Here is a 22704-nt window from a genome sequence, read left to right as displayed (position 1 = left end):
CAAATGTTTCGGTGATTAAAATTTAGCTGTCATTAACTCCTAGGTGTAAGCTGGGTGGTAAATTTTTGATGAGGAGTTAAGGTGAAGGAGTTAAGGATTGATCTGGAACCCTTGATGAATATTCTTGTCCAGGTATTAACCCCAGTGTTCTTACACTCTTCTTGTGTTTCATATTAGGATAGAGATTGGTAAACACACTTTGTTACAAATGAAATATGTAGGTTGATGGTCAATATGTCTGAGTAACGTCCTTTTCTTTTTGTTTGTACATTTATTTGTCTGTCTTTCAAATTTTCTTGCTGGGGCATGTTTCTACGGATGCTGGCTACCCTCCAGTAACTGCCTAAATGACTATCCTTCAAGTCTGAGCCTAGACAGTGAGGACATCACAGTTGAGCCTTACTCTGTCTTCATCTGATGTTCACATCACAGAAATTTTCAAGCAGGACTCAATGGATAGCTATCAGGAGCAGGAACCCTGGCTGATATTCCCCACTTAACCTGGGGGAATACCACGGCTAACTGTATGACCCTACCACTGCCCTGGCTCATTTCAGCTAATTCAGCAAGGGCTAGGAATTGAACCTGGGACCTTCTTAATCTTCATCACACCAGATGGTTCATTTACCTAAATGCAAATGATAAATGCAAGTTCTTTCTTTTGTTAGTTCTTTTGTTAGTTCTTCCTTTCTTTTTCTTTCCCAACTGAGCCACAGAAGAAGTTTAACACTGCATTATCCCAAAAGCTTTGCTTCCGCACGAGGGACCTAGGTGAAGAGACATGGTTTATGTGTAGGACACGACCAAGGTTCAAAGAAGCAAGATAGAAGATGAGAGAAATCAGGAAGCAGTGATTAGGTGACACTAAGGCGGAGTTTTAAAACCCTGTAGATTATAGGCGAAAGGGATGACTGGAGGAGGAAAAGAAAGAGTTTTGAGGTGCTGGGAAAAGATGAATCAGAGCTGGAGGCAGTCTTATGAGTCATGATTTCAAGACAGTGACAACGAAGAGCATGTAGGAGCTTAGAAGGAACAAGAGTGGAAAGTTCAGAGGAGCAATGAGCATATAGTATTGATAAAATAGAAAGAGAGCAAAAAGGTTCCACAAAAAAGATTAGAGATCACAAAGGGATTGCCTATTGGGCAGCAAACTTTATGAAAGGGAAAAAGCTACGCCTGCCTTTTACTATAAATGTGACTCCTCAAAGCTCTTTGTATCAATGTACGTTACAAACTGACTCAGACCTTGTAGTTGTAGTTTGGCACACAGATCAAAGGCTGCCTTTTTACTGAAATCTGCTTTGACAAAAAGGCCTGTTGCTCACTGTCTGATATAAGCAATAGGTTACAGCTGTCAACAGACATGACATTTTATTGGATATGGTTTAGGATTAGCCAGGGCTTTATTTTACATGAAATGTCAAACTTGTTGAAAGCAGACATCTCTGCTAGTATTTTAGGAGAGATTTTAATAAGATTGTTTGCATTGTGTTGAGTAATACAGGCTGTTTCTAATGAAAAATAAATCTGTACAACATTACTTTTTTGGTTTTGCTCTCATGAAATTCAAGATATTTTGTAAAACAAATTCTGATGACGGTAAATGCCCATAAATTAATATCATATGTTACCCTCCAACATGTCCCATACCAAGCATCCGCCCCTTGCCCTGTCCCTCTCCCTCCTACCACCTCCGGCTCCAAGCGCCCATGCCTTCTCAATCCTCACCCTTTCCCTCTTCCTCCTACTGCATCCCACTCCTGGTTTGCATCCCTTTCTAACCGATGCCAGACGCTCATCAACAAATGCAAATGAGGGTCTAGATCTGCCACCATCCACCAGCTGAGATCTGCAGCCAAAAAGCCACCGATGACATGCAGCCTCTTTAACACTGTCTGGATCCTTCTGCCAGCTGCCACTCCCTTGCCCTTTCCATCTCCCTCCTACCCGCCTCCTGTCCCAAGAACCCAGAGTTCCCATGTCCTTTCCTATTCTCTCCTACCATCTCCTGCCCCTGGCCAAACCTCTCCCTGTGCAGCGCCCCGCACTTATTCACCGCTAAGAAATGCAGCCTGTGGCCTGGATTTCTCCCCCAACCCACCACCACCTCTCCCCCCCCGCTCCCTGCCAGTGACCTGCAGCCCAAAAGGCATCTGCCACCTGTCGGCCTGCAGCAACGGCCAGATTGCCCCGAAGGCAACATCCACAAAATGCTACCATCCCCACCACACCACCTCCCATCTACAAGGACAGGGAAGGCAGAGAAGCAGAAGATGACAGATAGTAGTACAAAAGAAAGAGAACAAAACAGTCTCTGTTGATTGGAAGGTAATAAATGTAACCCCACTATTCAAGAAAGGAGAGAGAGAGAGAGAAGACAAGGAACTATAGGTTAGTTAGCCTGACATCAGTAGCAAGGAAAATAATAGAATCTATTATAAGGGCATGGTAACAGGGCACTTAGAAAATTATAATATAATTAGGCAAAGTCAACACAGTTTTATATAAGGGAAATGGTGTTTGACAAATCTATTAGAGTTTTTTGAGGGTGTAACTAGCCGGATAGATAAGGGGGAACCAGTGGATGTAGTATATTTGGGTTTTCAAAAGGCATTCAATAAGGTGCCACATAAAAGGCTGTTACATAAGATTAGGGCTCATGGGATTGGGGGTAATATATTAGCATGGGTTGAGGATTGGTTGACATACAGAAAACAGAGAGAAGAACTAAATGGGTCATTTTCAGGTTGGCAGGCTATAACTAGTAGAGTGCCGCAAGGATCAGTGCTTGGGCCTCAGCTATTTACAATCTACATCAATGACTTAGATGAGGGGATCGAGTGTAATGTATCCAACTTTGTTGACGATAAAGCTAGGTGGGAAAGTAAGCTGTGAGGAGGGCACAAAGAGTCTGCAAAGGGATATAGGCAGGTTAAGTGAGTGGGCAAGAAGGTGGCAGATGGAGAATAATGTGGGGAAATGTGAAATTATCCACTTTGGTAGGAAGAATAGAAAAGCAGAATATTTTTTAAAAGGAGAGAGACTAGTAAATGTTAGTATTCAGAGAGATTTGGGTATCCTTGTACACGAATCATAGAAGGTTAACATGCAGGTACAGTAAGCAATTAGGAAAGCAAATGGTATGTTAGCCTTTATTGCAAGGGGGTTGAAGTATAAGAGTAAAGAAGTCTTGCTGCAATTGTACAGGACTTACCTGGAGTACTGTGTACAGTTTTGGTCTCCTTACCTAAGGAAACATATACTTGCCTTAGAAGGGGTGCACGAAGGTTCATGAGATTGATTGCTGAGATGAGAGGGTTGTCCGATAAAGGAAAGATTGAGTAGAATGGGCCTACATTTTCTAGAGTTTAGAAGAATGAGAGGTGATCTCATTGAAACATACGATTCTGAGAGGGCTTGACATGATAGATGCTGAGAGGCTATTTCCCCTGGCTGGAGAGTCTAGAATGAGGGGTCATAGTCTCAGGATAAGGGATCGGCCATTTAGGACTGACATGAGGAAAAATTTCTTCAGTCAGAGGGTTGTGAATCTTTGGAATTCTCTACTCCAGAGTGCTGTGGATGCTCAGTCGTTGAGTATATTCAAAACTGAGATCAATAGATTTTTGAACACTAAGGGAATCAAGGGATATCGGGACAGGGCGGGAAAGTGGAGCTGAGGTCAAAGATCCACCATGATCTTATTGAATGGCGGAGCAGGCCTACTCCTGCTCCTATTTCTTATGTTCTTAAAAGGAGAAAAGAAATTGAGCAAGAAAGAAATTGAGCAAGAAAGAAATTGAGCAAGAAAGAAAGAAAGCATTTCTATAGCGCCTTTCATGACTTCAGGATGCCCCAAAACGCCTTACAGCAAATGAAGTACTTTTGAAGTATGGTCACTATGGTAATGTAGGAAACCTGGCAGCCAATTTGTGCACACCAAAACCCCCTCAATGTGATAATGACCAGATAATCTATTTTGATTAAGGGATAAATATTGACCAGGTCACCTTTGAAATAGTGCCATGGGATCTTGTGTGTCCACCTCAGTTTAACGTCTCATCTGAAAGACAGTACCTCCGACAGTGCAGCACTCCCTCAGTATTGCACTGAAGTGTCAGATTTTTGTGCTCAAATCTCTGGAGAGGAGCTTGAACCCAAAACCCTCTGACTCAGAAGCGAGAGTGCTGAGGCATTGCTGACACTCTAAGTGGAATGGGAGAGAGAGAGAGAGAGAATCAGAAATATTGAGGCAGGTAAGAGAGAAAACATATCCTCTGATTCACCATGAGCAATTCAGTGGGAGATCTACTAATATTGAACAAAAAGATGATCTTAGGTCAAGAACATAAACATGTCCAGTGATGTTGATGGAGAAGTTAAAAATGATCTATATATTTGCGGGGGGGGGGGGGTGCGGGGTGAGGGGGCTGGAGTAGTTTGGGTATAACACTTATTGGAGCCTTTTGTTGAAGTTCTCAGGGCCTGAAATTGCATCACCAGGAGTGAGGCAGGGCAGCATTTCTGCCCACCAGGAGGCTTTGGTGCTGACCCCACCATAAGTGGTGAGGTCAGATAATTTAAATATAGAGCAGTGTGCAGGCTATCTAAATCTAGACTGCAGTGCCTTAGATATACCGGGGGGAGCTTGGGGGAGGGGGGCGGGGGGGAAGATAGAAAGCTGGGAAAGAAGTGAGGCTCCAAATATTTTGCGTGAAGTGGGTAGAAGGGCTCAGCTGAATCAGATCCCACCCCATTTTCCGGCCCCCATCGGGCAGTTTTGCTGAAGAAGCACCCAGGGCTGGATCGGAATTTCAGGCCTTTAGAACCTGCTGTTACACAGTGGACACTTATGCAGCGAGGGCACCTTGACATCTGCGATTTGCTGAAGAACCACTTGCAGATTCAGTTTGAGTTCATGTATTCAACTGCAGCATACTGAGGAGTTTCAGAGCTCATATGTTTTATAGTAAAGTCATCCAAATTATAGACTTGAAAACAGAAGCATGATTTCTACCTGTTCCAAAGGTTATGTTTTATCAGCATTTACTGTAATCTTGGAAATTGAATGTTACTGTTACGTCATACTAAGTTCAATCCAGCCAAGGCTGTTATTGTGTAGCTTGTTGCCCAAATTACTCCGTTTTAAATTGAACACAGTTATTGGTGTCCCACTGTAATTCCAAAAAAAGAGCTATGGGCGCATTTGTGATGATGACACTCAACACCAAGGCAGTCGCTTACATTTACATAGTGTCTTGAAAATAGCCAAATATTCACAATTCGATGTCTGACCCAAGCAGGAGGAGGGGGGGAATTAAGGGAAGTGGCCAATGGCAACAATGAAGAGGTAGGTTTTAAGAAGAGTTTTGAAGGTGGAGGATTTAGGGAGCAAGTTTAAAATAACCAAAGGCTCTGCCTACGTTGGTACGGTGAACACTCAGCAGAATAAAGTTGGAGGGGGGAATGGGGGCGGGGTACCAGAGCCAAGAAGTAGGTCTGGAGAAATAGGGTGGAGTTAATCTTGGGAGGAGCTGAAGCCGAGGACAATGACTTTTGAAGTTGCTGTAACAATTTGCATTTATATAGCACCTTTAATGTAGTAAAACATCCCAAAGTGCTTCACAGGAGCATTATCAGACAAAAATTGACACCAAGCCAAAGAAGGACAGATGACCAAATGTTTGGTCAAAGAGATAAGCTTTAAGCTGAGTCTTAAAGGAGGACAGAGAGGTGGAGAGGGATGGGCAGTTACTGGACATTGGCAAGGACAAAGTGAGCAGGACTTGTGTGGGATAGGATAAAGGCAGTGGAAGCCCAGTTCCCACTGCACTTCCAGCAAAGATACGGCGAGAGAGTGGGAGCATCTCCGGGGAAATTCCGTGCTGATATCTCTGTGGGGAACTTAGAGTTAATGGCAATCCCACCAGACCCTTCCCTTATTTCTGCTGGTAGCTGAATTGCGGCTGGGTCTTTTTGATGGAGTTGCTTTATTTAGGACAACTCAAGAGCCTAATTAGGCATTATAATACGATGCCAGACATAAAACCTAAATCCTGATCCATTTTTCCGACACATATACATAATGGAAAAAGAAAAAGATTTTGAGTGTAATTATGGACCATTCAGTAGAGTATTCAGTCACTGCAATATTGCTGACAAACATAGGGCTGGGAAGCAGCTGTGGTCCATTCAATAATAAGTCAAAAATAGGTTACTTTTTACTAATTTATGAGCAGTTACCATTCTTTTGGAATAACATTTTAAGTTCTCACAAGAGGTCTTTTTTCGATAAATGAACCATGAATAAAAAGAGAAATATCATTTGTAGTAGTTAAAGATAATCTTACCAGGATGATATTAACTGTTGGCAGGAGGCCGTCGGGAGCAGATTAGAATCCCATGCGAGAGTATGAGGCGGAGACCCTGCAGAATTTAACTGCCGCCGGTCAGGTTGTTTAGCCATTTCTAGCAGAAAGTGGCAGTATGTGGATATTGGGTGAGGAAAAAGATGCAGCATGCACTGCAAGATGCACTGCAGCAACTCGTCAAGGCTTCTTCGACAGCACCTCCCAAACCCACGACCTCTGCCACCTAGAAGGACAAGGGCAGCAGGCGCATGGGAACAACACCACCTGCTCGTTCCCCTCCAAGTCACACACCATCCCGACTTGGAAATATATCTCCGTTCCTTCATCGTCGCTGGGTCAAAATCCTGGAACTCTCTACCTAACAGCACTGTGGAAGAACCTTCACCACAAGGACTGCAACGGTTGAAGAAGGGGGCTCACCACCACCTTCTCAAGGGCAATTAGAGATAGGCAATAATTGCTGCCCTTGCCAGCGATGCCCACATGCCATGAATGAATAAAAAAGTCTGTCCAGGTTTAACCTTGAAATGGTGACTTGAACAAGTTACCAAACCTGGTGATCAACTTGTGAGGAACTATGTCCCAGCACCAGGCTGGTGGAATGGGCGGACATATGGCAGATGAAATTTAATGCAGAGAAGTGTGAAGTGATACATTTTGATAGGAAGAACAAGAGGCAATATAAACTAAATGGTACAATTCTAAAAGGGGCGGGGACAGGAACAGAGATACCTGGGGTTATATGTGCACAAATCTTTGAAGGTGGCAGGACAGGTTGAGAAAGTATATGGGATTTTGTTTTATATATTCGTTCATGGGATGTGGGCGTCGCTGGCGAGGCCGGCATTTATTGCCCATCCCCAATTGCCTTGAGAAGGTGGTGGTGAGCCGCCTTCTTGAACCGCTGCAGTCATGTGGTGAAGGTTCTCCCACAGTGCTGTTCGATAGGGAGTTCCAGGATTTTGACCCAGCGACGATGAAGGAACGGCGATATATTTCCATGTCGGGATGGTGTGTGACTTGGAGGGGAACGTGCAGGTGGTGTTGTTCCCATGTGCCTGCTGCTCTTGACCTTCTAGGTGGTAGAGGTCGCAGGTTTGGGAGGTGCTGGCGAAGAAGCCTTGGCGAGTTGCTGCAGTGCATCCTGTGGATGGTACAAACTGCAGCCATGGTGCGCCGGTGGTGAAGGGAGTGAATGTTTAGGGTGGTGGATGGGGTGCCAATCAAGCAGGCTGCTTTGTCCTGGATGGTGTCGAGCTTCTTGAGTATTGTTGGAGCTGCACTCATCCAGGTAAGTGGAGAGTATACCATCACACTCCTGACTTGTGCCTTGTAGATGGTGGAAAGGCTTCGGGGAGTCAGGAGGTGAGTCACCCGCCGCAGAATACCCAGCCTCTGACCTGGTCTTGTAGCCACAGTATTTATGTGGCTGGTCCAGTTAAGTTTCTGGTCAATGGTGACCCCCAGGATGTTGATGGTGGGGGATTCAGCGATGGTAATGCCGTTAAATGTCAAGGGAAGGTGGTTAGACTCTTTCTTGTTGGAGATGGTCATTACTTGCCACTTATCAGCCCAAGCCTTGCTGCATGCGGGCACAGACTGCTTCATTATCTGAGGGGCTGCGAATGGAATTGAACACTGTGCTATCATCAGCGAACATCCCCATTTCTGACCTTATGATGGAGGGAAGGTCATTGATGAAGCAGCTGAAGATGGTTGGGCCTAGGACACTGCCCTGAGGAACTCCTGCAGCAATGTCCTGGGGCTGAGATGATTGGCCTCCAACAACCACTACCATCTTCCTTTGTGCTTGTTATGACTCCAGCCACTGGAGAGTTTTCCCCGATTCCCATTGACTTCAATTTTACTAGGGCTCCTTGGTGCCACACTCGGTCAAATGCTGCCTTGATGTCAAGGGCAGTCACTCTCACTTCACCTCTGGAGTTCAGCTCTTTTGTTCATGTTTGGACCAAGGCTGTAATGAGGTCTGTTGCGGAACCCAAACTGAGCATTGGTGAGCAGGTTATTGGTGAGTAAGTGCCGCTTGATAGCACTGTCAATTACACCTTCCATCACTTTGCTGATGATTGAGAGTAGACTGATGGGGCTAATTGGCCGGATTGGATTTGTCCTGCTTTTTGTGGACAGGACATCCCTGGACAATTTTCCACATTGTCAGGTAGATGCCAGTGTTGTAGCTGTACTGGAACAGTTAGGCTAGAGGCGCGGCTAGTTCTGGAGCGCAAGTCTTCAGCACTATAGCTGGGATATTGCCGGGCCCATAGCCTTTCTTGTATCCAGTGCACTCAGCCGTATCTTGATATCACGTTGAGTGAATTGAATTTGCTCAATACTGGCTTCTGTGATGGTGTCGATATCGGGAGGAGGCCGAAATGGATCCTGGACTTTATAAATAGAGGCATGGAGTACAAAAGCAAGGAAGTTATGTTGAACCTTTATAAAACACTGGTTCAACCACGACTGGAGTATTGTGTCCAGTTCTGGGCACCGCACTTTGGGAGGGATGTGAAAGCCTTGGAGGGACGCAGAAAAGATTTACTAAGATAGTTCCAGGGATGAGGGGCTTCAGTTATGTGGATAGACTGGAGAAGCTGTGGTTGTTCTCCTTCGAGCAGAAAAGGATAGGATTAGATTTGATAGAAGTTTTCAATATCATGAAGGGTTTAAATAAAGTAAATTAAGAGAAACTGTACCCATTGGCGGAAGGATTGAGAACCAGAGGACACAGATTTAAGGTTATTGGGAAAAGAACCAAAGGCAACATGAGGAAATACTTTTTAAGCAGCGAGTTGTAATGATCTGGAATGCACTGCCTGAAAGGGTGGTGGAAGCAGATTCAATCGTGGCTTTCAAAAAGGAATTGGATAAATACTTGAAGGGAAAAAAATTACATGGCTATAGGGAAAAAGTGGAGGAATGGGACTAACTGGATTGCTCTTACAAAGAGCCAGCTCGGGCTCGATGGACCGAATGGCCTCCTTCTGTGCAGTAACTATCCAATGATTTTATCATTCTATTTTGATTCATGTTATTCTGAAAAACAGAGCTCCCCATATCCTTAAATGGCTTTGCAGTCGTCTTGTTCCTACGAGTTATGAGTGTCACATTTCCTCAGTGTTGACAACCTGGAAATGGTGGGTTCGGTCCCCGATGGTAAGAAGCGATATGATATGGGTAATTTGAATATGAATGTGGCTCCACTTATCAGCGCTCCACAAACAGTAAACAATCGTGACCCTGTACTTTAATGCAATAAAAATCTTTTACCAAACAACTGAGTCACTGGCAGTGCTATTAGCAATTATGAAATGGAGCTCATAATGAGTAAATTGGAGAAAAAGAGAGGATTCCTGATACATAATACAGGAAATAAAAGTAGAGCACCCTTACACAGTAAGCTCGATAGAATATGCGGTGTAATGGACTAGAGCCAGTGGCCATTAGTGTTAATGTTTTTCAGCTTGATCCACTTCCCTTCACACATTTGAACGATATTCTGCCTCATGGGCTCCTGGACCCTTCCCCTCTGGTTATACAGAGAGTGAGTTAGCTGAAACCAGACCTTGCATTAACACGCTTGATTTGCCTGCTTTTATGCAACATTAGAAACCACTCAGGCTTGTCTGCTGTGATTAAAATCCCCCATGTGCTTAAAAAAAATCTCAAATTCAAATAAAAATAAAGGGCATGTCAAGAAAAGGATTCATAATAATTAGCAACGGAGCAGAAACTGGTTAAACGCAACACACGATTTTACACCTGTCACTGGCACCGACAGAGGTGGTGATTTTACGCACTGCCACGCTAAAAAAAAATCTTTCATTCAGTAAAATAGTGAACTGATTTCAATCTAAAAACAGATCTTCTTTCTCAGTAGATGGGTATGGTAATGTAGTGGACATGTTACTGGAGTATTAATCCAGAGGCCTGGACTAGTAATCCAGAGAACGTGAGTACAAATCCCACCAAGGCAGTTTCGAGAATTTGTAAAAGTGAGAATGATGCTATCGGATTGTATTAAAACCCCGACTCATTCCCTAATGTCCTGGTCTGGCCTACATGTAACTCCAGTCCTACACCAACCTGCTTGACTCTTAATTGCCCTCTGAAGTCACCTAGCAATCTGCTACCAGTGGTTCCAGAAGAAGGCTCACCACCACCTTCTCAGGGCAACCAGGAATGGGTAATAAATACCGGCCTCGCCTGTGGTGCCCACATCCTGGGAATGAGTAATAAAGAAAAGTAGAGGAGCTGGGGGAGAGCAACCCTGAGGATAAATGCATCTTGACAGTGGTCTCCATTGATCTGGGTTGGATACAGTTGGTGTCAGTTTATACAGTGCACGATATACAATGAAAACTATTGCTGCTGTTGGGCACCTTCCAAGTTGATAGGAGGCAGGATTTTAAATGAACGTTACAGAAGAGCTCATTTTCCTCTCTGGACACCCAATAGGATACTAGAGTTGCACTGTGCCTGTGAGGAGAAAGGTGCCCATAAGTTCCTTGACCCAGGCCATTTGTAGAGCCTTTGACAGGGCCTGGCACTGGGATCATTTGTGGGGGAAAAACAGGAGTGTAGCCTCAGGCCTATAACAGTGTTCCTAGCCACTAGCCACGGGGCCCTCAGGTCCCAATGGCAGCAGGCACATCCTGAGGGCTAAAGTTCATCCAAAGTGGGGGAAATATTTAAAATAACACTTATTTTTCTTCAGGCTGCTACCAGGATCACCATAGACCCTCTGGTCCATGGAGAGTCCCAGCAGAAGCCCAACTGCCAGGTTTTATTGGGTGCCCATGTACAATCACCAACTCTGATTGGACGTATTCCATGAGGTTTCATCACATGACCTCCTAATTCAAACTGGCCCCACCCCACACTCACGCCATTGGTCACCTGTCACGTCCTTCCTCACGGTGCCCCGCCTTCCCATGGCCAATTGGAAAGCAAACAGACTCTTCATTGCCCAATTGGACGAATCTTGACTGCCAGTCAAACAGTCTGTTGTTTCCCCATCTCCAATATTTTAGAACTAAAACACTTTTGTTTATTAGTTATAAAAATTATAGATATGGAGGGAAAATAGGCTGTTTGACTGACAGCCGAGTCATCCAATCAGGTAATGAAAAGTCTGTTGTGTCATTTTGGGGTAAGCCAGGAAATTTTGAGGCCACCTTGTGTGGATGAGGACCAGACCCAATGGGTCTCTACCCCCATTTCCTCTTCACTGCACCTTGAAACTGAGCGTTCGCCAGGCACAAGAAAGAGGAAAATCTCCTTTACAGAATTCCGCGCTAACCCTTGTGTCCAACAGGATTTTATGGGGGAAATTTAAAGACTTTGACAGAACTTTACATCAATATGAGGCTAATGGATACATGCTGATTATTTAACTGGCAGATAAAGAATTTACCTTTTATTTCCCTCACTGCAAATTGTATTCACACATGGACTTACTTCTCACAGTATCAGAGGTGTAGCTAGAAATACTAATTATCTCAAATGGGGTAGCAACTCTAAAATCACCACTAAACCTCCTGCTATGGTTGTTGAATGCATGGAGTTATCTTAAATGAGCAGCCAATGCGAAGCTGAGTTATGAGTTGCACCTGTACCTATATAATCACTCTGTGCACAGAGGCCTAGAGATGAACAAGCTGTTAAGAGGGTCATTGACAAGCTCTTTCTGTTCATTAACCATATCCCTGCCCACCTGTGATGTAATAAGAGTCTATTAGCTGGTAAAATGTTCACAAGCAACACTGAAAAAGAACCAAACAGGCCAGTTATACTGCAGGTTTTATATTGATTCAATGCAACAATCAATGATTCATAGAACGATACAGCACAGAAGGAGGTCATTCATCCCATCGTGCCTGTGCCAGCTCTTTCAAAGATCTATCCAATTAGTCCCACTCCCCTGTTCTTTCCCCATAGCCCTGAAAATTTTTCCCCAAAACGATGTAATGCAAGAATGATGTAAAATTGACACAGAATCTGCATTATAACAACAGGGATCTCAATGACTTCAGTTTAACAGAAGTGGTGTGAGACAACTTTGAGGTGATAGTCTCACACACAACTTCAGTTTCACACCAGCTGCAGCGTAAATGTGACTGGAGCAAAGCAAACTATTTCAATGTTACAGTTAAAGTTCGTAAAGTTCCCCGGAACCCCAACGAACTGCTTTGAAGTATTTTTTTGCTGCAAGCTAAGAGCCGACTGTCCTGTCAGCTCTAGACTAGTATTACAAATGTCACCAGCATTTGGACACCTCAAAATCTATGTGAGGATACGCGCTCGAAGTTCCTGTTGCCCTGACTGGAGTGAGATGTGGTGCGGAGTCAGCAGTCTAACTACGTGCTTCTGGCTTTAAAGCAGCTACTGGAGTTAAACCAGTCCTTGCAGTGATACTGAGACGCATGGATATTTCATAGCTGTTAACAGCGGTACATTGTGCTCCGAGGCAACAAAGTGGGAAGCACTTAAAACAGTACCAAGGGGGTCCATAATTAGCAATGCAAGAGGAAGGGAAAAAGACTAACTGCTGAGATAATTACTGTTGAGAAGGAGCATATGATGACAAGGGAGGAGAATGTATACACTCTAAATGCTTTAATGATGGATCAAGCAGAGATTGCCCTTTACGGAATGAGTCAACATTTTTACAAAGTGTGGTATGGAGTGGGAAAACTGCTTACATATCAATTGGAACAAGAGGAATCAGCAGCATTACACGAGGGATATATACAGGTATGGACAGTCCATCCACAGGAGATTATCAATGTGTTTATCAAATTCCCCTTAAAGACTTGTATAAATCTGAAGAGACAGAGAAATGAGACTCAAGAATTTTCTCGGCTAAGGCCGACTTAACACATATTTTAGCGTCTCAGGTATCAATCCTGGACCAATCTTCCAGAAATAATTAAAGTGATATCTGTATCAAAAAGGCAAACACTGCTCCTCATGGCTCAGTGCTTAAGAACAACTGCCCAGTGTGGAACTGAGCCAGAGACTTAAGAAGAGCACTGGATCAATATCCAGTCTGCGTTGAGTTAGCTTCACTATTGGCAATAGGAGCAGTGCTATGGGCCTCAGTGTACCTAGACAAGGGACAGGAAAAAATCAGCCAGTATTCTGCTCCTGATCATTCTTCAGTGACTCGTACTGGAAAGTATACCTGTGTGGATGTTGAGCAAGGACGTGACTGGGCTTGAGTGCGATGATCCCTGTAGTCAAATAGCCTGCCAATACTCACTGTACAGATGCAAACGTTAAGAACTGGGTGAGATACCAGAATGCTGTCCATCCCTGTGGAATCATTCCCCAGTACCTTCAGTAGAGAATGGGGGGAAAACTGCAGGAAAAACAAATTTTGACCATAAAAATAATATTAAAAATTACCAAATTTTATGAAAGGGAAATCATGTTTGACAAATCTATTAGAGTTCTTTGAGGGTGTAACTAGCAGGGGTAGATAAGGGGGAACCAGTGGATGTAGTGTATTTGGATTTTCAAAAGATATTTGATAAGGTGCCATATGAGAGGTTGTTACACAAGATTAGGGCTCATGGGTTTAGAGGTAATATATTAACATGGATTGAGGATTGGTTAACCGCCAGAAAACAGAGAGTAGGAATAAACGGGTCATTTTCGGGTTCACAGGTTGTAACTAGTGGGGTGCCGCAAGGATCCGTTATACACAGAATCTACAGGCATTTGGCGAGGCAGGGACTAATTAGGAACAGTCAGCATGGTTTTGTGAGAGGAAAATCATGTCTCACGAATTTGATTGAGTTTTTTGAAGGGGTAACCAAGAAGATAGATGAGGGCTGTGCAGTAGACGTGGTCTACATGGACTTTAGCAAAGCATTTGACAAGGTACCGCATGGTAGGTTGTTACATAAGGTTAAATCTCATGGGATCCAAGGTGAGGTAGCCAATTGGATACAAAATTGGCTTGACGACAGAAGACAGAGGGTGGTTGTGGAGGGTTGTTTTTCAAACTGGATGCCTGTGTCCAGCGGTGTGCCTCAGGGATCGGTGCTGGGTCCGCTGTTATTTGTTATTTATATTAATGATTTGGATGAGAATTTAGGAGGCATGGTTAGTAAGTTTGCAGATGACACCAAGATTGGTGGCATTGTGGACAGTGAAGAAGGTTATCTAGGATTGCAACGGGATCTTGATAAATTGGGCCAGTGGGCCGATGAATGGCAGATGGAGTTTAATTTAGATAAATGTGACGTGATGCATTTTGGTAGATCGAATCGGGCCAGGACCTACTCCGTTAATGGTAGGGCGTTGGGGAGAGTTATAGAACAAAGAGATCTAGGAGTACAGATTCATAGCTCCTTGAAAGTGGAGTCACAGGTGGATAGGGTGGTGAAGAAGGCATTCGGCATGCTTGGTTTCATTGGTCAGAACATTGAATGCAGGAGTTGGGATGTCTTGTTGAAGTTGTACAGGGCATTGGTGAGGCCACACTTGGAGTACTGTGTACAGTTCTGGTCACCCTATTATAGAAAGGATATTATTAAACTAGAAAGAGTGCAGAAAAGATTTACTAGGATGCTACCGGGACTTGATGGTTTGACTTACAGGGAGAGGTTAGACAGACTGGGACTTTTTTCCCTGGAGAGTAGGAGGTTAAGGGGTGATCTTATAGAAGTCTATAAAATAATGAGGGGCATAGATAAGGTCGATAGTCAAAATCTTTTCCCAAAGGTAGGGGAGTCTATAACGAGGGGGCACAGATTTAAGGTGAGAGGGGAGAGATACAAAAGGATCCAGAGGGGCAATTTTTTCACTCAAAGGGTGGTGAGTGTCTGGAACGAGCTGCCAGAGGCAGTAGTAGAGGCGGGTACAATTTTGTCTTTTAAAAAGCATTTGGACAGTTACATGGGGAAGATGGGTATCGAGGGATATGGGCCAAGTGCAGGCAATTGGGACTAGCTTAGTGGTATAAACTGGGCGACATGGACATGTTGGGCCGAAGGGCATGTTTCCATGTTGTAACTTCTATGATTCTATGATTCTATGATTCTACACAGCTATTTAAAATTTATATCAATGACTTAGATGAAGGGACCGAGTGTAATGTATCCAAGTTTGCTGACGACACAAAGGTAGGTGGGAAAGTAAGTTGTGAGGGGGACACAAAGAGGCTACAAAAAGATATCGGCAGGTTAAGTGAGTGGACGAGAAGGTGGCAGATGGAGTACAATGTGGAGAAATGTGAAATTATCCACTTTGGTAGGAAGTATAAAAAAGCAGAATATTTTTTTAAAAGTGAGAGACTAAGAAATGTTGGTATTCAGAGGGATTTGGGTATCCTTGTACATGAATCACTGAAGGTTAACATGCAGGTACAGTAAGCAATTAGGAAGGCAAATGGTATGTTAACCTTTATTGCAAGGGGGTTGGAGTATAAGAGTAAGGAAGTCTTGCTGCAATTATATAGGGCTTTGGTGAGATCACACCTGGAGTACTGTGTATAATTTTGGTCTCCTTACCTAAGGAAAGATATACTTGCCTTAGAAGGGGTGCACGAAGGTTCACTAGATTGATTGCTGAGATGAGAGGGTTGTCCTATAAGGAGAGATTGAGTAGAATGGGCCTTTATTCTCTGGAGTTTCGAAGAATGAGAGGTGATCTCATTGAAACATACAAAATGGTATAAATAAAATAATAGAATTTTGTGGTTTCCCAATGATTTAAAACTTAAATGAAGGGGGCATGATTAAGAAGTTTGCAGATGATTCAAAAATTGGCCCTGTGGGTGATAGCGAGGAAGAAAGCTGTAGACTGCAGGAAGATAGTAATGGACTGGTCAGGTGGTCAGAAAGTGGCAAATGGAATTCAATCTGCAGAAGTGTGAGGTAATACATTTGGGGAGGGCAAACAAGGCAAGGGAGTACACAATAAATAGGATACTGAGAAGTATAGAGGAACAGAGGGACCTTGGAGTGCATGTCCACAGATCCCTGAAGGTAACAGGACAGGTAGATAAGGTAGTTAAGAAGGCATTTGGGATACTTTCCTTTATTAGCCGAGGCATCGACTATAAGAGCAGAGAGGTTATGCTGGAACTGTATAAAACACTAGTTAGGCCACAGCTAGAGTGTTGTGTACAGTTCTGGTCACCACATTACAGGAAAGATGTGATTGCACTAGAGAGGGTACAGAGGAGATATATGAGGATGTTGCCAGGTCTGGAGAATTTTAGCTATGAGGGAAGACTGGATAGGCTGGGGTTGTTTATTTCAAACAGAGGAGGCTGAGGTGAGATTTAATTGAGGTGGATAGGAAGGACCTATTTCCCTTAGCAGAGAGTCAATAACCAGATGGTTAAAATAATTGGTAGAAGGATTAGAGGGGAGTTGAGGAGAAATTTTTTCACCCAGATGTTGGTGAGGGTCTGAAACTCACTATCTGAAAGGGTAGTAGAGGCAGAAGCCCTTATCGCATCTAAAAAGTACTTGGATATGCACTTGAGATGCCATAATCTACAAGGCCACGGAAAGTTGGATTCGGCTGGATCGCTCTTTTTCAGCCAGCACAGACACGATGGGCCGAATGGCCTTCGAATAGCCTTCGAATGCCATAAATTCCTATGATTCTATGAAAATTCTTAGAGGGCTTGACAGGGTAGATGCTGAGAGGCTGTTTCCCCTGACTGGAGAGTTTAGTACTCGGGGTCATAGTTTCAGGATAAGGGATTGGCCATTTAGGACTGAGATTAGGAAAGATTTCTTCAGTCAGAGGGTTGTGAATCTTTGGAATTCTCTACCCAGAGTGCTGTGGATGCTCAGTCATTGAGTATATTCAAAACTGAGATGATAGATTTTTGGACGCTGAGGGAATCAAGGGATATGGGGATAGGGTGGGAAAGTGGAGTCAAGGTAGAAGATCAGCTGTGATCCTATTGAATGGCGAAGCAGGCTTGAAGGGCCGTATGGCCTACTCCTGCTTCTATTTCTTATAAATCCGCAAATCACCTGGTGAGGACAACTGCACATCTGAATTACAAACATCTTGAACAGACTTGAAGCTTAACCTTTTTCTGACAACCATTTACAATGTAGAATGATGTCTGTTTTATTGTTTCCAAGAGAATTTCCCTATTCTGCATCAGAATTGGTAAACCAGTGGAAAGTATCATTTACCGTTCTATAAAACTGCAAAATGTTGACAGCGTAAGTACTGGCAAGGCTTTCTTCTCCCAGCTTGAGTGGGTACTTTCAAGCCTAATATATGAGAATTAGGTTGGATCGGCAAGAGCTGTTTGACGTGAAAATTTGTGATTAGTAATCCTGGTGGTTTACACCAGTGTCACACCCACCAGTGTTAATTGTATCCATGTGATTTATATCAATTAGTGATAATTGTATTCAGGTGGTGCATATCATTTGGGAACTCTCTTGTATCCATTTATAAGAGAGCCGATCTAGAGTGCGGTGTGGGTGTAATGTGGAGCTCTGTGAATAAAGTCTTCGAAGCAACTGAAGACTAGGCTCTAGCCATTCATAACCACCTGGCCATTCAATTTATAACAACCAATCCCATCCAACACTGACCCTGCTGGAGTCTGCAGAGTAACTAGAATGGAGCCTCGTTTACATGGGGCTGGTAGGCATCGCACTACCACAGGTACATCTCCAGCACCCCACCAGCCTTATGCAGCCTGTCATTTGGAGCCCCTCAGACACCCCATTGTGACCCTCACCAGCTCCCTTTTTGCAAGTGGGCCAATCAATTTTTTTTAATAACCTACCTCTTTCCCCTTGCCAGGAACCCCTTGGTCGGGCCCACTTGCACTGATTAGGGGTCCTCATCTCTCTGAGTACCAGCCTCCAGTAATATGTGAGGTCCCAACTGAGCTGGGGAGGCAGGAAATCCCAGAGTAGGGAGTCTCTGCCCCAGGGTATCATTAGTCTTGTAAAGGGGCAGGCGGAGGATCTACCCCTACAAAGCCAATCAGGAAATCCTGGAATTGGTAGTGACCTGGCATAATTAGGTGTCAGCCTGGCACCATGCTGGCACTTGCTCCTCTGAGTCAGAAGGTCATGCGTTCAAATCCCACTCCAGATACTTGAGCGCATAATCTAGGCTGATACTTCAGTGCAGCACTGAGGGAGTGCTGCACTGTCAGAGGTGTCGTCTTTTAGGATGAATCTTTAAACCGAGGCCGCGTCTGCCCTCTCAGGTGGACGGGAGAGATCCCATGGCACTATTTCAAAGAAGAGCAGCGGAGTTCTCCCGATGTCCTGGCCTATATTTATCCCTCAACCAATACCTAAAACAAATGATCTGGTCATTTATTTCATTACGGTTTGTGGGATCTTGCTGTGCGCAAATTGGCTGCCGCATTTTCCTACATTACAACAGTGACTACACTTCAAAAGTACTTAATTGGCTGTAAAGTGCTTTGGGACATCCTGAGGTCACGAAAGTTGCAAACAAATGCAAGTTGTAACTCTCTTTCTTCTTTAATTGGGGCTCGTCTGCTTTCTGATAAATTTTGCCAGAGTCACGTGGAACCCCCAAGGAAATTCAGATCCGTTATGTTTTCAGCCTCCACCTAAATATTTCCATTGCGTTTAGCTCAAGGACCACTCCACATCAACAACAACAACTTGCATTTATATAGCACCTTTAATGTAGTAAAACATCCCAAGGTGCTTCACAGAGGCGTAATCAGACCAAGAAGGATGCAACGCACAATATCTGGTAACGTAGCATTGTGCAGGGGTGAAACAGAAACCCTTGTTACTCTAACAGCTTTCTGGAATAAACATAAGTCCTTTCGGGTTCTCTTAGTATTCAGCTTTCAGGAAAAATAAACGCTGTATCAGACCGCGCGACTTAAGCTATAACCTACAAATCAAGTTTCATAAAGTCATTATAGTTTTCATTTGCTAACAGAATTTCTGATTAACACCTTCACAAAATTTTTTAAAAGATGCCACATTTTCACTAATACTAAAACTGGATCAGCATCCGTGACATAGGGAGCGAATTTCCTTGCAATTTCTGAGCTACTTACCATGCAAGGACAGCGTAGAATTTTTTTTAAGTGAGGGAATTCAGGTGGAAGCCATTTCTGCCTGATTTCCATTTTTAAAAGGCTTTTCCCCGCATTTCCTCGTGCTTGTGGAGCCCTCCCGTGATCTGCCCGCTGAGTTGCCACCGGCCTCATTTGCATATGTCACAGTAACATCCAGTGTTGAAGCAGCTTTGTGTTTCCTGTGTTTGGACTGCTGATACACTCACGGTAAGTTACACTGAGTTCTGTGAGGCACAGCAGCTGTCAGGGTCAGATGATCAAAGCAGAATAAAGATTTCTGCAGTTAGGAAGCGATTTTTAAAGCTTTTCTCTTTTGCCGTTCTGGCTCCAGACACCTGCGCTTGCCCCTGACTGCTTCTCACAGAGTTAGACTATCGGCAGATATGTTCCGCATTCTTCTTCTTTGGCCTGGTGCCATGCAAGGCTGCCCTCTGGGCACAGATGGTGCCTACGCAGTCATAATTCTGTAAAAGTATATAAGGTATTGCTAATCCATACAGTGAGTTTATTAGAGAGTAAAACAAAAGAGACAAGCATTCAGCTCTCCTGCCTGGTTGATCTGGTTGGTCTGCTGCTGAACGGTGCAGTTTGAACTGTTGTTTTAAAGACTGCACAGAAGTGTCCAGGTAGTTCAGCTGCTTGTGCCTGTTTTACATGGGTTTTACACAAATGCCTGCACCAATGGGAATGTAAGTGAGCATCCTCAGGAAGCTCGTGTGTGTAACTTCCTCTCCTGGTGCAATTTTTTTTTAAATGAAGCAACAGCAGTGTAAGTCATTTCAAGGCAATTCTAGACCATACCTTCCAGATCAGATTTCATCCACCAACACTGTGGGGGTGGGCGGGGAGTGGGGGAGTGGGGGAGTGGATTTTATGTCCCTATCATCCTCTCTCTACTTAAAAATGGGGTGGTAGAAAGACCAAAATAGCACCAATTTACCATTTTGTTTCGCTCTGTTCCAATTTTCCGGCAAAACCTTGATCCAAGAGGCTAGAACTCCCACTGGAAACAGGCAGCAACCTCATTAATAAAGGCAAATCTGGGTCATTGTTACAATCCCCAACACCATTTTCACTCTGCGCACATCGCTTCTGCCAGGTCCTGCTCCCGTCCACAAACCTGGTCAGGAGCTGGCCATTTCCAGCGATATTGATAAGGATCCTCAGCTGCTCCATAAAACTATAGAAAGTTTTGGGCGACCTTTTGCTTGTATTAGTTAGTGGGGTGGATCTTGACTTTGTACGATAGTGTAAAACGGATAATGGCGAGATGGCAGCCCGTTCTACATCTCTCCCCATTTTTATTTCCACTGACTTCAGTGGAATTCTGGAGAGATGTAAAACGAGCTGCCGATTCACTTTTACACTATCGCGGAAAGTCAAAATCTACCTCAGTGTTGTTTTGCTACTTTGATGAATTCAAAGTGCTTGCAGTTTGAACATTCTGAACTCTAAAGGAGCTTCTAGCATCATGCTTATTTCTTCATTGAGGATCCTTCTAGGAATTCCACTCTGGCAAGAGAAAAAGGAAGGGGCAAACAGCTGCAGCTGGAGGGAGAGCAAATAGAAGGAGGCATGTCTCAGGAATCCTTACCCTCCCAACAGAATTTATGGGTCAGGACAACATATCTAATAATTCACAAGAAAGTTTTGCTTTCCTAAGGAGGCTGTGACAGACTTATGTCACCTCCTGCAAGAAGATCTGCAAACCAACTGGCAGAGCTAACACAGCATTTACTGTTGCAGTCAAGGTGACTACAACCCTGAACTTCTTTGCCTCTGGCTCCTTCCAGGCTGCCACAGGGGTTATCAGTAACATCAGTCAGTCTGCAGTGCATGCTTGCATTAAGCAGGTAATTGATGCCATGTTTGCGAGAGCAAACACATTAATCACTTTCCCAATAGACAACCAGAGGCAGCAGGAGAGGGATCGTTACGATTGCAGGATTTTCCACAACTCTAGGGCATCATTGACTGCACTCATGTCACATGATGGGCTCCTTCACATGACCCCACTGCCTTCATGAGTTGCAAGATCTTCCACTGGCATGTGAACCACAGCACATCATGAAGGTCTGTGAGCGCTTTCCTGGCAGCTGCCATGATGCTTTTGTATTGCAGCAATCCTCCATCCATCTGCTCTCCGCCCGTGCACAACAAATGAGAGGCTGGTTGCATGTAGACAAGGGCTATCCCATGCACACTTGCCTCATGACTCCTCTCAGGAACCCATGCTTGGCAGCCAAGCTGCGCTACAATCAGATCCATGGGTCAACTAGAGCCTTCATCGAGCAGAGCACTGGAGTTCTCAACCAATGATACCAAAGCTTGGACAGATCTGATGGCACCCCGCGATATGGCCCACAAAGAGTGTCCTGTATAATAGTGCTTTGCTGTATGTTACAAAGCTTTGCTCTGCAATACAGTAACGCATGGAGCCACCATTGCACAAGGACCTCCAGCATGATGAGGGAGAGGACACTGGTGGCAGAGACAATGGCAAGGAAGTGGGAGGGCACCAACATCTGCCATCAGCCAAGTGCTTTGGCAGCAACTCATTGAAGAGTGCTTTAGCTGAACAATCCCTACTTCCCTGCCTTAACAGTCATGTTGAACATGTCTCCAAGTCCTTGCACCCTCAAATAAACTGCATCTGCCCAAAGACCAACATTGTTACTCAGTGTCACCAGCTGCTACAGGAACATACCCTGCACACAAAGATTTCAAAAAGGATTATCATTTTACTGGCTTTCAGAAATGCCTACACATTAATATCACCCTGGTGCGAACCCCTAGTGCCCGTCTTGAGTGCTCTCTTACTTACTCTAGTGCTTCTACGAAATGTTCCCTCAGTAGCTGTAGCTTGGGAGGTAGAAGGCTGCTGTGGTTCAGTCAAGGGCTCATGAAATGCTTTTAGTCATAGCCCCCTCCCAGCCATAGTCTCAGGCTGAACAAGAGTGTTTGCAACCTCAGTCTCCTATTCGACCCTGAGCTGAGCTTCTATCACAAAGACCACCTATTTTGACCTCTGTGACATCTCACCCCTTTACCTCTACCTCAGCTCAACTGCAACGGAAACCCATATCCATGGTTTTGTCACCTTTAGAATTGGCCATTCCAATTCTTTCTTGGTTGGCCTCCCATTCTCCATCCTTTGTAAATTTCACCTCATCCAAAACTCTCTTGTCCGTATCCTATCCTGCACCATCCCATTCATCAATTACCCCTGTCCTCACTGAC

General features: G+C 44.3%; 1 protein-coding gene and 1 long non-coding RNA gene across 2 annotated transcripts in view; one reads left to right on the top strand and one right to left on the bottom strand.

Moving 5' to 3' along the window:
• LOC137333168 (arrestin-C-like) overlaps nucleotides 1–49 on the top strand; it is a 63769-nt gene extending 63720 nt beyond the window's left edge. Inside the window, exon 20 of the mRNA XM_067997354.1 lies at nucleotides 44–49. Within this exon, the coding sequence (XP_067853455.1) occupies nucleotides 44–49 (6 nt within the window). The remainder of the gene's footprint in view (nucleotides 1–43) is intronic.
• LOC137332757 (uncharacterized) overlaps nucleotides 1–20108 on the bottom strand; it is an 83969-nt gene extending 63861 nt beyond the window's left edge. Inside the window, exons 1-2 of the long non-coding RNA XR_010965741.1 lie at nucleotides 19444–20108; nucleotides 13576–13752 (exon numbers count right to left, since the gene is read on the bottom strand). This is a non-coding gene — a long non-coding RNA (uncharacterized lncRNA). The remainder of the gene's footprint in view (nucleotides 1–13575; nucleotides 13753–19443) is intronic.
• Between the last annotated feature and the right edge of the window lie 2596 nt (nucleotides 20109–22704).

This window comes from Heptranchias perlo, chromosome 15, assembly GCF_035084215.1.
Source record: "Heptranchias perlo isolate sHepPer1 chromosome 15, sHepPer1.hap1, whole genome shotgun sequence".
Taxonomy (NCBI): Eukaryota; Metazoa; Chordata; class Chondrichthyes; order Hexanchiformes; family Hexanchidae; genus Heptranchias; species Heptranchias perlo.
Note: the sequence above shows the minus strand (reverse complement) of the source record. Positions and strands in the feature narration are given on the sequence as shown.